The following is a 15,442-nucleotide window of genomic DNA, read 5'->3' as shown; positions in this document are numbered from 1 at the left end:
ATATATATTTATATATATATTATATTTCACTTGTGCATATCAGTATATGTATATATCAGATTGTTTCAAGTGCAGGATTATCTAAAAAAAAAACATGTCTAATCAATAAAATATACATTTCTAACGTGACAGTTATTTTACTCACAGGAGCACCAGGTTCGCCGCTCGGCCCGGGTTGACCCTGTGGAACACACACATCAGCGGTTGGTTTGACTAAATAAATGAAGTGTTGCACTGAAGCTGGAGTCACATTTGAAAAGTCATTAAGGAGAATCTTTATAGAAGCAGTGATTATCCTTTTCTCCTCTCATGAGTACATCATCAGTGTCACGCTCTGCATCATTACAGAGCGCCGCTCTATTATTTATTGACCATTAAGGAGTTACATATTTTAATTTCACCCACAATGGAGCGTGCCGTCTAAGAAATGTGCTCTGATTTTGAAACACTTGCCTTCGGCCCAAGCCTCCCGATGGGACCGCGGTCGCCCTTCGCTCCAATCAAACCCTAAAAAACAAGCGGAGAACAGAAGAGTTATGAATGAAATTTAGGAAGAAAAACAATAGGGTAATAAACAATAGAAACACCAGTTCATAAGTGTTGATGGCCTAGTACACTGGACAAGGGTCTAATCAGACTTTTGATTGAAGCTGACACTGTTCCTGTAGGTAATTAGGATTCCTAATCTGTGACTGACATTCCAGGCTGGATTACTGCTGAAGGTCTGTAATCACGTGGACAGCTATCCTGCGTTTTCACCCATTACAGAGCAAAAACATATGTTCAGGTTTATCTCCACTCACATTAAGATTTTTGTTTAAAAATGATTTCATAATTAAAGTACAGTAAAGACCCAAACCTGTGTTCTTATATCAAAACATAACTATCATGACCACACAACGCAGTCCTAAGCTTAGTCCTCTTGACCTGAGATGGAAACGGTAATATGTTTTATTTATTTTTAAATCACTAATTCACACATTAGTATTAACAATCTATATAATTTAGATTATATATATATATGTGTATATATATATATATATATATATGTGTATATATATATATATATATAACTTTGATGCTAACATCACCTCAATAGTACACGGGATCAAACCCATTGCAAATGAAATAATAAAAAAAGAGCAGTACAGCTGTATATTTTAGCTTTTCTTTTTGAATCTATCTTAAATAATAATTTTTTAAAAATTAAACGTATGTATATCATAAGAATACTGTGGAGATTAAATTGTACTTTTATCTTTATCCCCCCTCCCCAGTTTCTTCTTCTTAGTCTGCTTTATTTCAGTCATATCCATCCATTGCTTCCTGTCTGTGTTGGTCTCATATTCAAATTTTAAATTTGAATATTTCACACATTTGTTTACGTACATCAATGCCATTCTCTCCCGGTGCTCCATCAGGACCTGGTTCTCCTGGCTCTCCTTTTTGCCCCTATGTAAAAAAAAGAGATAAATAAGAAAAACATAAAAATAAAACACATGTTTTGCAGAGATTAAACATTTCATAAAGTGTTTTATGTCAACTTACAAGTGGTCCTGGGGGCCCAGGTGGTCCTTTATCCCCCTGTGGAGAGATGGAAGCGTGAAATAGTCGCAGTGTTGATGTCAATAATACAGGAATTTATGCAGAATTTACACACTGTCACGTATTATCTACATAATTTAATTAACTGTAACATAGCTGACAAACAAATAATATTTAACAAACATATTTTATACATATAAATATATTTTTAAATACATGGCTGTTTCATCAAATAAACTGCATCATTTTACAGCCACAACTGGAAATTAAGTGTTTGTGTGGCAGCTGATTGTTTGAACTCTATGTAACAAGGGCACAGGTTCAAGATGCATAACATTAGATCTCTTGTATGAGGTCATAGACCATAGGTCAAAGGTCCCAGGTATGAAATAAAAGTTCATTATATATCTATTAAAATCACAGATTTTAAAGAGGCTTTTCTTCTGCAGCCTCTTTTTTTAAGGACTTTTTTTACGCCTCCACTTCTGTGTATTTAACCCTGAGAAATGCACAAATGTATCACATTACTGCGACACAAACTCTGGACTGAGCTGAGGGTCCTTCCTCAAAGACCCCTCTCTTTCTACAGAACAGAGACCCTTTGTGCCGGTGTTTTCATTTGCAGCGCCCTCTGCTGGTAAAACTCCAGTCGTACCGGAGACGCACAAGGTTTGATATTGTGAGGCACAATGACTGTCTTTGTGACAAACCTGTCAGGCAAATATGTGTGGATACTCACATCGATGCCGTCTGATCCAGGAGTACCCGAAGGTCCTGGTGGGCCAGGTGGGCCCTGTGGTCCAGGTGGCCCCCTCTGAATTAGAGAAAAGGAAAAAAAAGTGTTGTTTTTTTCCAATATCTAATAGCAACAACTACAATGGCTGTACAAAAAAAAAAATGAATTCAAAATGTATCTATACAAAATAACATTCTAACTCTCATTTTGAGAGTTTTTAATAAACTGTAAAATTGCATTTAATAAGTGCTCCATAACCTTTACAAAAGTAATATTAAATTAAATGTGACTGCATTTAGCGGGTGAAAACAGGACAGAGAAGGAATGTGGGAGGAGAAGTCATGAGACTGGCACTGTTTACCCTCCACCCCCACCACCACCGGCTCCTGACACCCCGACTCTACCTCACTGGTCCCTTATTAAATATCTGCTTCATTAAATGGCCACTAAATGAGATTAAAAAAAGGAAAGAAAAAGAAAAAACAACTCTAGAGTGACACAAATGGTTTAAGTCCAGTAGGTCACAAGTAGGTGTTAGTTTGGACAGTGAATTCCACACCTGGTGCACTATGTGTGTGTGCAGACTAAAAGTGGCATTCTGTTAAATCTAGAGACATCTCATTGATTTATCGTTGACTTTTTTTGTATATAAGGAAACACATATTTGAATGCTATTAAAAACAACTAGATCTTCAGATTTCAGAGTTTCAGGATTGAAGTCCAGGTACAGTAAAAGAATGATAATCCACAGAAGACACTCCAGTTCCCTTGACATATCCTCAGGTTGAATGGTTTCTTTTCATTTAGCAAAACTTGTTTCTTTATAGGTCCATCCATAAAAAAAACAAGACACAAAGGCAACACATATCCCATCACAGCAGCAGAACACCCTCCACATCTGCTGGTTCTTCCCAGGGGCCCTCATCCTCACACAACCCCAGAATAAATAAGTAAAGACATTATTATCAGAGCAGGTCTCAAGCTGTCCGCAGTCCACTCACCACTTGGGCCAAAGCCAGGCACAAAGTCTGCAGTAAAACCCAGGTCTTCAGGACAGCAGAGAGAGCAGCCATGGTCCCGCTAACCTGTCTGCCTCTCCTCAGTTCACCAAATCCACTCTTCTAGCTCCTCTTTCCACTACCTCGCTCCTCTCTAGGCCAGCACAGTGCAGGACTGGTGGAGCAAAACTGTCTGAGAGGTGTTGGGGGGGAGGCTGGAGGTGAGGGTGGTGGTGGTGGTGGGTATGAGCACTTAGTAGGAGACGGAGGAGAGCCGAGAGAGGGGAGGGGAGCATAGAGTGGTGAGGAAGGTGGGAGGGCGAACGGTGGGAAGGAAAAGGTGTTCCTGCTCTACTGGCTGTAGAAGAGAGAGAGGGAGAGGGAGAGAGAGAAAAAGAGAGATTAATAGAGAGAGATTAATATTTTCTTAAGATAAGTTTTTTTTTATTTTATTTTTTTTTTTTATAATTGTAATTATAATTCTTGTTTTTTAGACTTAAATACACTGTAGAAGAAAGCATCCTTATGCAGCAGGCTGAAGGCCTGTAAAAATAATCTGAATATCAGGTGAAAAAGAAAATATATATATATATATATATACTGTAGGTAATTTATCTCTATTTAAATTATATATGAAAAATAAGGATGGGATAAGAAATAGCAACCCTTGATGGTTATCCACCTACCGTACGTATTGGTTGTACACTGTACACTTTAGTGACATCATGTGGTAAATCCAAGCATGGCAGGCGGTTTCAAGCAGCTGTAAAAAAAAAAGAAAGGCGTCTGCTGTGACATCATCAGCTCACAACTCAAACTGCAAATGTGAGGCAAGGTATGCCTCTATCGCGCATACCTTGTATTACACCCAGCAGTGCTTTTTCACGTCTCCACTAGATGGCAGCAAACACCCACCCTCAGACAGCAATCCTCTGTGGCGCTCTGCAGCAACATCTGGGGGGGGGGGGCGGGGGGGTGCATATTCTCTCTCCAGTGGGATGATGAACACAGGAACAAGGCTGCTGAGAGGGAATGCATTCATTAGTAAATTGAGATTTATTGTACACAACAGGGAGCTGCAGAACCCCACAAACAACAAATTAGAAGTGCGCCTCATTGGTGGCTTTCTCCCCTGCGTTCCTTTTGCAGAGAAAGAAATCTGGAGCATTTATCACACTTACCCCAAATAAATTGATGCTTTTAATGCAGAGATAATCAAGTATTAAATATGTCCACACGAAAGATTAATTAAACATTTCAGAGTTTAAAAAGTAAAAGGAGAATCAATCTTCGTTCTCTTGCTAATCTACTCCCATCCCAAACGGTTGATCTGCCCATCAGGGTAAATTCATGGGCTGAAACCAACGCGTTTTCCAGCCTTGACATTCTACAGAGGCCATAATACGTGGACGGCAGTCAACCGTGGGACACATAAGGTTAAGATGGGTTATGTAATCTCTGGAAAAAAAGGAATCCACTCTTATCAGCTGCTCCTGCAGACTTGTAGAGATTCAATAATGTTTTCTACACCATTTCTTTCCAACCTACGTACGTTGAGCCCATTGACAAACTTAAAATTTAAAGAATGCAAACAAAGTGCAGCACCAAACTAGGCTGTCACAAAATACATGTAATGCAGTACAATGACCTTCTCTATTCAATTCACAGATCATACAGACATTTTACCACAGTGCATATTGACAATCCACAGAGCTTCTGGGAGAATGTCCTTTGGACAGATGAGATAAAAATGAAGCTTTTTGGCAAGATACAGCAGCTCTATGTTCACAGAGGCAAGAATGAAGCATACCGAGGAGAACACGGTCACTAATGTAAAGCATGGAAGAGGTTCAGGTTATGTTCTGGCATGACCTGATGCACCGTCATCTCAAGACTATCAAGGCATTCTGCAGTGAAATGTGTTGCCTAGGGTCAGAAAACTGGGTCTGAGTCAAAGGTCATGGGTCTTCCAACAGCATTACGGTCCAGAACACACAGCTCAAAACACCCAAGAGCCAAACATTTGACTATTCTGAAGTGGCCATCTATGAGCTCTGATCTAAATCCTATTCAACATCTGTGGAAGGAGCTGAAACACGCCGTGTGGAGACAGTACTATTCAACCCTCAGACAACTGGAGCAGTTCTCTCACCAGGGGCCGGAACAGCTGTTGACGGGTGTAGAAGACTCACTGACAGCAAAAGAAATCGTTTGATTGCACTGATTGAATCCAAAGGTTGTGCAACAGAATCTTTACTTAAGGGTACTATCATTTTGTTTAGTTTTTTTTTTTTTTTATAATTATTTTGAACCTTCATAAAACCATCTTCCAAATGCCTTGTATTCCAGAATATCACAGGGATCGAATGCACTGGCTAGCATGTATTTTAAAAACAACAAGCTCTGCTGATCTTCTCACAGTTGGATGCAGCAAAGTTGTTGTCTTTGTAATAACAAATGATACCCCAGCCTCTTTCTACAGACAAGGAAAACATTGGCCTCTCCTCGTTCTCTTTCTCCTCCAAGCTCTTTTTCTTCCCCTCTTTATGTTGGAATTCCCAGCGCTCGTTCACACGTTCATCTAAAAATATCCATCAAGTTAATGATAAGATGCAAGAAACCTACTCGTATGCATTCTCCTATATAAAAGTATTGTCCAATTGAAACACTACGACCGACCAGGGAGGCTCCGGTCCTGCACTGGTGTTCAATTCTCGGGTCCCGCTGTTGCTGGGAAAACTTAGTTTCTCACAGAAAGGCCATTTCAGATCTGCAGCCCAGGTTTGGAATTCTTCACTTCACTCACTTAAAAGTGGGAACACACACACACACCCGCCGACCACATGAGGATGACAGACAGCGTAAATATTATTCTTGAGTGCAGGTGTGAGGAGTAGCGCTGGAGTGATAGGGGAGGTCATTAATGACCCAGCGGGGTCTGAGGGCGACCCTGAAGCCTGCGGTGTATCAGGCCTTCCTCTGGATGAGGCTCAGTTTACAGTGAGTTAAAGAGGGGGGAGGACGGGGGGGGGGGGGTCAACTCTGACAGGGTGATGATATACAGGCAGATGGTATTAGTCTGTCCAGCATAAAACACACAGCAACTCTCCCAAGGTGAAACTCACCACTCAGTCAGAGCCTATTGTAAAATAAAAGACATTTGATTTGAAATACACATTCTAACGTATTTTCCCCAAATCACAAATATACCTTCTCATCAAGCTTCCTGTTGTGTAATGATATCAGACTTGAACCTGATCTAATCTTGTGACACATTGAGAACCACTCTCGTGCAGCAGACAGTCGGCAACACCGTCTGCAGCACAGATTAAAATGTGCACTGTTAAGAGGCTGCTGACCCCCGGTCTTAGACTACAGGTTTCCAAGCAACAAAGCAAGGCATACGCCGTGTGTCTGAGTGAAGTCTGCACGAGTGGGTTCTATAACCACCCTCACAGATAGAGCATCAAACACATAGAGTATGGCTCTGTACAGAGGAGGACTCCCAGAGGATATCCCAGAGTGAAAACTTCAAAACAAAAATAAATAAGAAAGTAAATCACAAAACAGAGCCTTTGTGGTTTATATTTTTAAAATAAACCTCTCAGGTATGATGCATATTACACTTCGACACCACATATTGACATTAAGGCAAAACAATACCAATTTGCTTAATATCCATTATACACTAGCAAACTCCATTATACACAAGAAAACTCTTAATTTTTTTCACTTCATTAGTTTCCATTAACTATAATAACCTTGTCGAAATTTACAAAAACCACTGACAGTCAGAAAGTGTCCAGTAAAACCAGTAAAGCAACAAAACTTTGGTATTCTCAAAATGCATATGAAAAAAGATTGACAAACAATCTGAGGAATAAGACTGAGGAAGAACAAGCTTTAAGCATCATTTCACTGGCGGTTTTATATCTTCCTACTGATGCAGTTTCCTGCTTTCATTTCCTCGTTTCAACCTTTTTTGCACTCCAATAAAAGCTGTGATGACTGCGCTGATCACTACCTGCCCTGTGCCCCGAAAAATAAAAGTAGAAATAAGCTCTGGAAGCGCGGTAGAGATGCAGCAGTGAGCAGAAACAGCATCTATAGACTGTAGAGTTTATAGGATCAGTGCAGGAGAGATAATGAACTAATGGAAAAAATAGGTTTTTCTACATCACACACACAAACCGAGACACCCACACACAGCTCAGTGAAGTAGAAGAAAACACCGGAGATAACATGAAAACTTGCAAACTTGAATTGGCTGAAGCTACACTTTTGTATTCACCTTTATTGTCACGTGTAAATGAGCAACGACAGATTAAAAAGGAAGATTACTATTCCTGCGCAAAGCTAACAAATCACAAAATTATAAAATGACAAAGATGCAGTGTAATTGCTCAATTAAGTCTGGGTGGTACAAATTAAATGTTAACAATGCCACAATTAATCAGCTAAAGGTGTAATTAAATCGTATGCCCGCTGTGATATTCTAACAGCAGCTCCTAATTAGATTAGGTGAAGAACAAGGCTGAATCATTTGTAGCAGCAGTAGACACAGGTTCTTATCCACTTTTTAAGTGATATACAATTATCCTCAGTTTTTTACACATCCTCACATTGATCGTAATATTGTACAATACACTAAAAGAAACAAATGCTTCTGCATCGAACTTTGAGCCAAATCCCAGTAGTCAATGGAGCAAAGGCGTGATACTTCCTTTGACAACCGTTCACACTGACAGTGTTTAATTAACCTAACAGCACGTTTCTGGACTGCGGACCAAAACCCAAGTACCCGAGGAAAACCCATGGGGAGAACATACAAACCTTATACAGACAGACCGGAGATCAAACCAGCCGACCGTCGTTGCTCCCGCTGTAAGGAAACAGCAGTGACCAGTCATCCGTCTTCATCCTTCATGCTTTAAGTCCTGTACAGTCTATCAGTGAACCACAGCCAAAAAAACACACACACCTAAATGTACATCTTAACCTCAAGCAACCAAACATGCATCACTTCTAATAGGAAGAACATGAATGTTAGCCTTTTAGTTGGTCGACTTAAATCATATTCTGACCTGTAATTTCTGAGGAGAAACATTCAAAGTGGAAAGTCATCAACATTCCACGAACAACACACTCCTGAATAACACCAGATGCCACGGGCCGGTTTCCTATCAGGCGATGTTTTTGATCTTTGAGTATTCCTGTGGCGTTGGGTAATGCCTTCCATTCTATTCTTTCGATTTTATAAACAATGTAAGTTTATGAAAGACAGCGATTTTTAATTGTTTTACTCCGATTCACCGCACTTCTAGAAACAAACCCAACCAGGTCTGCTGTTCATATTAAAACTGTCAATGGACGCACAGACGAGGACGCTGTGAGTCAGAATGAACATATGGCTCACTGCGCCAACTCTGTTCACTCTCTTCACTTTTTCCTCCTGAAGATTCCTATAAAATGCACCAGCTGGAGATCGCTATCATCTCTTTTTCTTTCTCTAAGGCCTCTCTCGTATGACAACACTTGTTAGTTTAAATCTTTAACCCCAACCTGTACTTGCCCCGGCCATCGCCCTCCTTCCTCGGACCCGGTGAACTCTCTATCTCTTGTCTTAATTTGCGTTATCATCAACCATTCCACCCTTCCTGTCCCCCGTCTACCTTCATCCATCTTTTAATCTTCCACTCTTTCATTCCCAGCGATTCCTCCCACTTCTCTGAAAAACATGCAGCAACCTTCAGAACACCCTCACCGGGCATTAGTCACTGACATTTCGGACTTGATGAGTTGCCACGGCTGATTGAAACCCTCAGTGACCAGTGATCCATAGTGCTGAAAATACATCAGTTAAATACTTTACGTCTATAGTTTCTCAACATTAGGGCCCGGGGGATCTGGGGAGATTGAAAATAAATGGTACGGCCGCTCTAGATATTGCTTTGTCATATTACTGGTAAAAATTGTTGTTTTGCATTAGGATAAAGTTACAGGATACTATCAAAAATGTGTGGCTTTAACAGCTGTAGGATTTTATACATCTCTGTTATTAGAAAAGGTTAATTTGACATGGATTAAAAATGGCCTCCCGACAAGAGATGTGGTTAAACAGGGCACGCAAATAAAAATTCAATCACTGCTGATATGGGACAAGAGGGTTAATAACACGGATGATAGATAGGGCAAGGGTAATTTCATGGCACACGTCCTCATAATGAGCCCGTAGCATGTGTGCTCGAGAGAGAATTTGTTTTCAAAGAGGTTTCCCTTTTCTTTAACTTTAACTCTGGGGCAGATTTACTCTTAAATGATCAGGGATTAGCTTTGTTGTTTCGGCTCTTTTCAACTTACGCAGGTAAATGTTATGTTTAAACATTGATTGGATCAAAGGTGATGTTTGGGTACAACGAGTAAATACAAAAAAAAAAAAAGCACAAACTAGACACAGGCCATCTTCTCAGACAGAGCAGTCTTGAGTGGTTATCAGTATTGCAGGAATCTCGAGCCCTCCCTCATCACCATCAATCTGTCTAAATGAATCTGTCTCTGCCGTCGCTGCTGCTGCTCGTCCATTTCATCCGCACTTTTCAAGTCCCTTCAGGTCAACATTTCTCTCCGCTGCTCTCTCGCTCGCTTTAATTTCTTTGTTTTCAGCCACCCCGTCCACACGCTTCAACCCCATTTTCTTTACCATTTTACAATTTCTCCCTCGCCTCCCCGCCGCCTATCTCAATACATTTATGAGCATCCTTTCCCATCTCCTCGAACCGACCCTTCTCACCCTCTAACGAGACCGCTCAAAAGTATAAATGAGCTTCGCCGTGATGGACAGCCTAATGGAAAACGCTCACACGTTGAAACCACAAGTCATGTGGATAAATTGTCACAGAGCTTCAAGACACATCAACCCCAGATTATCCTCTACATGTTCAGGTCGGACGCGGGCAAACTATGGCTTGTGAGCCACATACGGCCCGCTGAGCTTTCTAATCTGGCCTGTTAGACGCTGGTACTGATTCAATTTGGAAATGGACTCACATTCACTGCTAAGTGCTAGAGTAAACTGAAGCTGTGTGGAACCAGGAGCCTAAGGTTGTCATACTCATTTTTATAGATTTGAAGTAACAAAGTCCTGAATACTGGACTAATAATGGTTTCTTAACCAGAACAGAAACATGTTTTCCTGTCATGCCTGATCTCTGCATTTAACAGGACATTAGATGCAAGCTCACAGCAATTACGCAGGCAAACAAGAAACCCCACAAACAGCCGCACACATCCAGGTTACTGGACCCCGTTAATTGTATGGTCACACACTAATGAGCTCCAATCAGTGAACACCAAAACTACACATAGTGGACCCTGTAGTTTGTGTCCACATGTGCACAAAAATACCCCCCGAGGTATAAGAAAGTGGAAAACTGCAGCCAGGTGCTGGTGTCAAGAAAAGGAAGTTGACAAATGAGTGTGTAGAAGACGTGCTATTAAAAATTGATTTTCTTTATCAATGCTTAGAAAATATGTACACACAGAACTTGTGAATTTATAGTTCTGCACTAATTCTTCAAATACGGACGTTATTATCTTTCATTTGCTGAGACATTCACAACAGTACTTCCTTTTCCTTCACACACAACAAAGGCGACGCAAAACTCAGCCACAGGCCAAAGCAGCTGCTTCCAATATTTACCTCACCCATAAAATGCATGTATTACCAAATCTCAAACAGCCAAACAAGGTACCTCCTAATCCTACACACACATTCAATCACTCCACCTCTGCCGTTGGAAATCACATATGAAGCAGATTACAGGCCTGTATAGTTTCACGTGGAGCCACTCCAAAAAAGTTTACAAGAGCTGGAGAGAGAATAAAGAATATATGAAAAGAGAAAATGTCACATGACTTTTGATGCATTATAACTGTGCCATTCTCCTGGTCTTATTAAAAGACAAAGAGAGAAAACCACAGCACATCCTTCACTTGAACTAATTGTGACCACATTTTAAAGAGGTTCCTGTGAAGTTTTACAGGGAAGTTTACCTTGAATAATCGTTTCTGGGCTGGGTAACAAGCAGCTCTCACGTAGCAGACACCGTGTGTCGCAGATGAGTTGGTTGCAGTTTTAAAGTTGAGAATCACAGAGAGTAAGCTTTAGGGTCAGTGATATTTTTATGGGGAAATGATGAGATGGTTCTACACAGATAGACACTGATGAGGGTCTGCTTTGATTGAGGTTCACCTGTCTAATTTAACAATGAACTAATAACTGACAGTCATGAAAGAAAAAATAACAGAACAAAGCCTACAGTATCCATCGCTCCCGTATTTGTCCCTGATGTTAAAATACCTCCAAACTGCTGACACTGTTGAAGGACTTTAATGAAAAACGTGAGGGAACTGAGACACGGAGCTCCAGTAAGATAACACAACACCTTGCATTAGGTCAAAACGAGTATTTGAATTCTCATTATCATGCATTCTTATTGACTACCGATACCCTGTTGAGGGGTTCCCATCACAAGTTGTAAAACCACAGATGACCGGCCTACGGTGGGCCGCCACAGGATTACAGACTACGATGCCTCCCACAGCACTCTTCCATACCCCAGCTATGGAGAAGAGAGACTGATCTAATGCCTACTCACTCAAAGCCTGTAGTGCCTCCAGTCACGGGCCGACCTCTGCCAGTTGGATGAACATCCAGAGGTCACCATGGCCATGGAAGCGAGGTGAGGTCAGCCTTATCTGCCCTGACAGGCAAGACAAAAAAGACATCCCTGATCTATTTCTATGACTTACACAGCAGGGAAGGCATGTATGTTACAGTCTGACAAGAAAGTCACAAAGGTCTTCTGGGGACACATGGCCATGTAGGGCCAGAAGTCCGCCTTCTATAAATCAACACCATCCGTGCATGGTAATCAGAAATGGTCCAGGGGTGAATCACACTTTGTTTGTTTTGGATGTGCAAGACTCTGACTTTAACATTATTTTTAAGCATCTTAGTCTCAACTTATTTGATTCACGAGAGAACAGGCCAATTAGGAATTCCATTTATTACAGCCTCATATCTTAAATGAATGCAGCACTTATCACATGTTAGTTTTGCTGAGTTAAGTTCATTCAGGTTCATCACTTTTCCTGTGGAAATTGTAAAAGCTACACTTCACAAAAGCCCCCGTGGGCCGCTTGTTGCCTGGACACCTTGTTCCTGCAGAAACAAGGGAGCGCGAGGGGGGCGGGGGAGCTACGCTAACACGATCATTGTTATTGTAATCATTATTAATCCACAAAAGACTGTCACGGGCCGGGGTGAGCTCAGGCTCTCACACAGCTCTCATTTACAAGTCTAAATAAACAGACCTTAAACAGAAGGTCATTAATGGCAACCTGGGCAGATAAAAGGGAAAAGAGAAACTTTTTAAGGGGGATCTGGGGTGTTTCTGGTCTCTCTCCCCTTGTCTCTGCTGTGCTCTTTCCTCCCTGCCCAAGAGGAAGCTTTGGATTGCTATGTGGAGTGATGAGTCCCATGGCGGAAGCTGCGGCACAGGGTGGATACTCTCGGCCTCTTCACTATAATAACAAAGTGGCTATGAATAGATTAAACCGAGTACAAGCTGTCAGCAACTTTAGCTACTTTGAAAAAATAACAATAAAAATATTTCACATTTCTTTAGCACCTAAATTAGCTTTTTTTTACACAGTTGTGTGTGGATTATAAATGGAACAGGGGTTGATGACCAGTGGTGCACATGCAGAAGGAACACAGTCACTTCTCTAAATGAGAGGAAGGGGAGGCTGAATGTCACCTTCAAATCCAGCAGGCGGATTGATTCACAGCCCTTAGGGATCAGGGGGAAATACCTTAGCCTGACAGGAGACACTAAACCAAACAACCAGGGTTTCCCCTGGAGAGGGGTTAACTGCACCACGCTATGAGTTACAACCCCCAGGCAATTTCTCTTAACATCCTACTCTGTTTTATATGGCAGTCAACGTGTTTGTCTTTGAAACGTACATTTCAATCCACAGAGCACTTAACTGTATACACTTAAAGTTTACTTTAAGTTTCCCAGAGAAGCAACAAACATCGCTTTTATGTCCAGCTCTGATGGAAATGCGTGCAGGTCATGTTTAAATGAGACACGTTTTTAGATCACTGATTAATGTGTGTGGTGTAAAAATAAGGACTTTTTTTTCCATTAATGCTAATGTGCATTCTAATATTAAAATCACCTCTGCAGCCACAGGTGTGCACTGCAGTTCACCTGATGGTGGGCTGCCTCAGTGAAAGGAAACTCTAGTAAGATTTTACAAGTCCATTCAACGTCTTTACGGGGCCACTGCGCCTCTGAGGGCCGTAATAAAGAACTTATTTTGTCTTAATTCACACCAACAGTATTATTCACCTGCTCGCACACATCCATTCATCATCTACCGCTTATCCCTTTTCAAAGTCGCAGAGGGAACTGCGACCAATCCGGGGCCAGGTTAGGGACAAATAACTATTTGGTCATTGTAGGGAGTCCAATCACCAAACGACATGTTTGTGGACCTGGAAGGCAACAACATTATATATAGCTTTCTATACGTCTAGGTTTGTATTGGTATACAGCACTTAATCCTATGTGGGGTCAATCTTTTTGAGCTGTGTGAGGAAACCGACAATCCCAGAGAAAACCCATCCAAAACATACATACTGTACATATACATCACTTCATACTGTACTTTGCCAACACTTATTCCATTGCACATGAATTTTAATTATCCCCTTCCTTTTATGCTCCTGCTGCACGGACAGATATACTATCGGACTAACTGAGTGTTTCAGAATGACCCGGTCGGTTTTATCAGCAGATGCTCGTTTTATGGAAGAGCGCAGGGCTACAGTCAAATTCCTCTCAGCGCACAACTGCAACCCATTTTCCGGTTTACTGATACTCACTTCTTTAACTGAAAGCAGAATCACTCATTCACTCCTATAACCGTGACCAGACACTGAGAACAATCCAAAGGCACACGGTCTATTTCTAGGCACACCATGGACCCAGGGCAGAGTGCTTCAACAAGTCATTTCCATAAATAATCCTGTCCATGCTTTGGTCTTCAGACTGCCACTCAATTTATGACTGCTGCTTTCGTCCCTTGCCAAAAAGACTTCATCCCACTTTAAATTATCTTCATATATTTGACAAATAAAACTTGGTTGAACTCATACATCATAGCACCATAGTCCTTAAATTATAATTAAATGTTTCATGTTATTTTAGACTGGCAAAATAAAAGCACAAACCAGATGTTGATCGGTGTCTAGGAGTAGTGTTTTGTTTACAGCACAATCAAATTACTTTTATTTTGAAATCGCACCGTTAGCTTTTCAATGACATTCAGTGTAAATTACTTTTATTTAATCGTACCTCGTTAGCCAAGTGGAGCGCAGGACAGTGTGTCGAATGAAGGCATGTGTGACGAGCGAGTGGGCCACACACTGGGTTTACATGCTGCTGCTTCACTGAGTGTCCACACAACAGTGGCAGTGGGGAATGTGGAGCAGGGAACGGCCGTGACTTCACTGCATGAAAGGTATCTGCAACATTGACCAAAAAAAATCTCATTATAGCATTTGTTTTTGCAGATGAGTGACTACAGTTTGATTAAAAAATAAAAACAATAGCCTGCAACTACAGTACAAAGTACTCACAGAATGAAGAGGAACAGGAAGCGGCACAGAAGCATCTGTCCAAACAGGGCTCGCGTTGGTCGATCTCAGCTTTTGTGGATTTTTACGGTACTGCAAAGTGAAAGGGATATAAAAATAAAGCATCATTAATATTGTAAGGACTAGGTTGATGAAACGAAGATTGACAAAAGAGTAGTTTTGAATCTTTTACAGCATAATCTGGCCGTCAATGGGTTAGAGAAGAGGGGTGAGGGAGAATGGGTGGGAGCAAAAAGTTGTTAGAGAAACCACCACATTAGAACAATCAGGCAGAGAGGAGGACGAGGGTAAAAAAACAGAAGGGTTAGTCAGTGATTTGTGAAAAAACTCTCTCTCTCTTTCTCTCACTCACTCACTCTACTTTAAGAGTGTTAGCACTCCACCAAAATCCTGAAATGGGCCACTTTCAAACCCACCCCTCCTCTCCTCTCT

General features: G+C 41.2%; 1 protein-coding gene across 1 annotated transcript in view; it reads right to left on the bottom strand.

Moving 5' to 3' along the window:
- Positions 1–15,442, bottom strand: part of col9a2 (procollagen, type IX, alpha 2) — a 129,624-nt gene that overhangs the window by 16,755 nt on the left and 97,427 nt on the right. Inside the window, exons 22-31 of the mRNA XM_025065342.1 lie at positions 14,993–15,082; positions 14,709–14,878; positions 4,136–4,301; positions 3,966–4,042; positions 3,283–3,637; positions 2,285–2,359; positions 1,549–1,584; positions 1,390–1,452; positions 454–507; positions 146–181 (exon numbers count right to left, since the gene is read on the bottom strand). Coding sequence (XP_024921110.1) covers positions 146–181; positions 454–507; positions 1,390–1,452; positions 1,549–1,584; positions 2,285–2,359; positions 3,283–3,354 — 336 coding nt within the window. The 5' untranslated portion in view covers positions 3,355–3,637; positions 3,966–4,042; positions 4,136–4,301; positions 14,709–14,878; positions 14,993–15,082. The remainder of the gene's footprint in view (positions 1–145; positions 182–453; positions 508–1,389; positions 1,453–1,548; positions 1,585–2,284; positions 2,360–3,282; positions 3,638–3,965; positions 4,043–4,135; positions 4,302–14,708; positions 14,879–14,992; positions 15,083–15,442) is intronic.

Source organism: Cynoglossus semilaevis, chromosome 18, assembly GCF_000523025.1.
Source record: "Cynoglossus semilaevis isolate Cse_v1.0 chromosome 18, Cse_v1.0, whole genome shotgun sequence".
Classification (NCBI taxonomy): Eukaryota; Metazoa; Chordata; class Actinopteri; order Pleuronectiformes; family Cynoglossidae; genus Cynoglossus; species Cynoglossus semilaevis.
The sequence above is the reverse complement of the archived record's forward strand: the minus strand, read 5'-3'. Positions and strand labels throughout refer to the sequence as shown.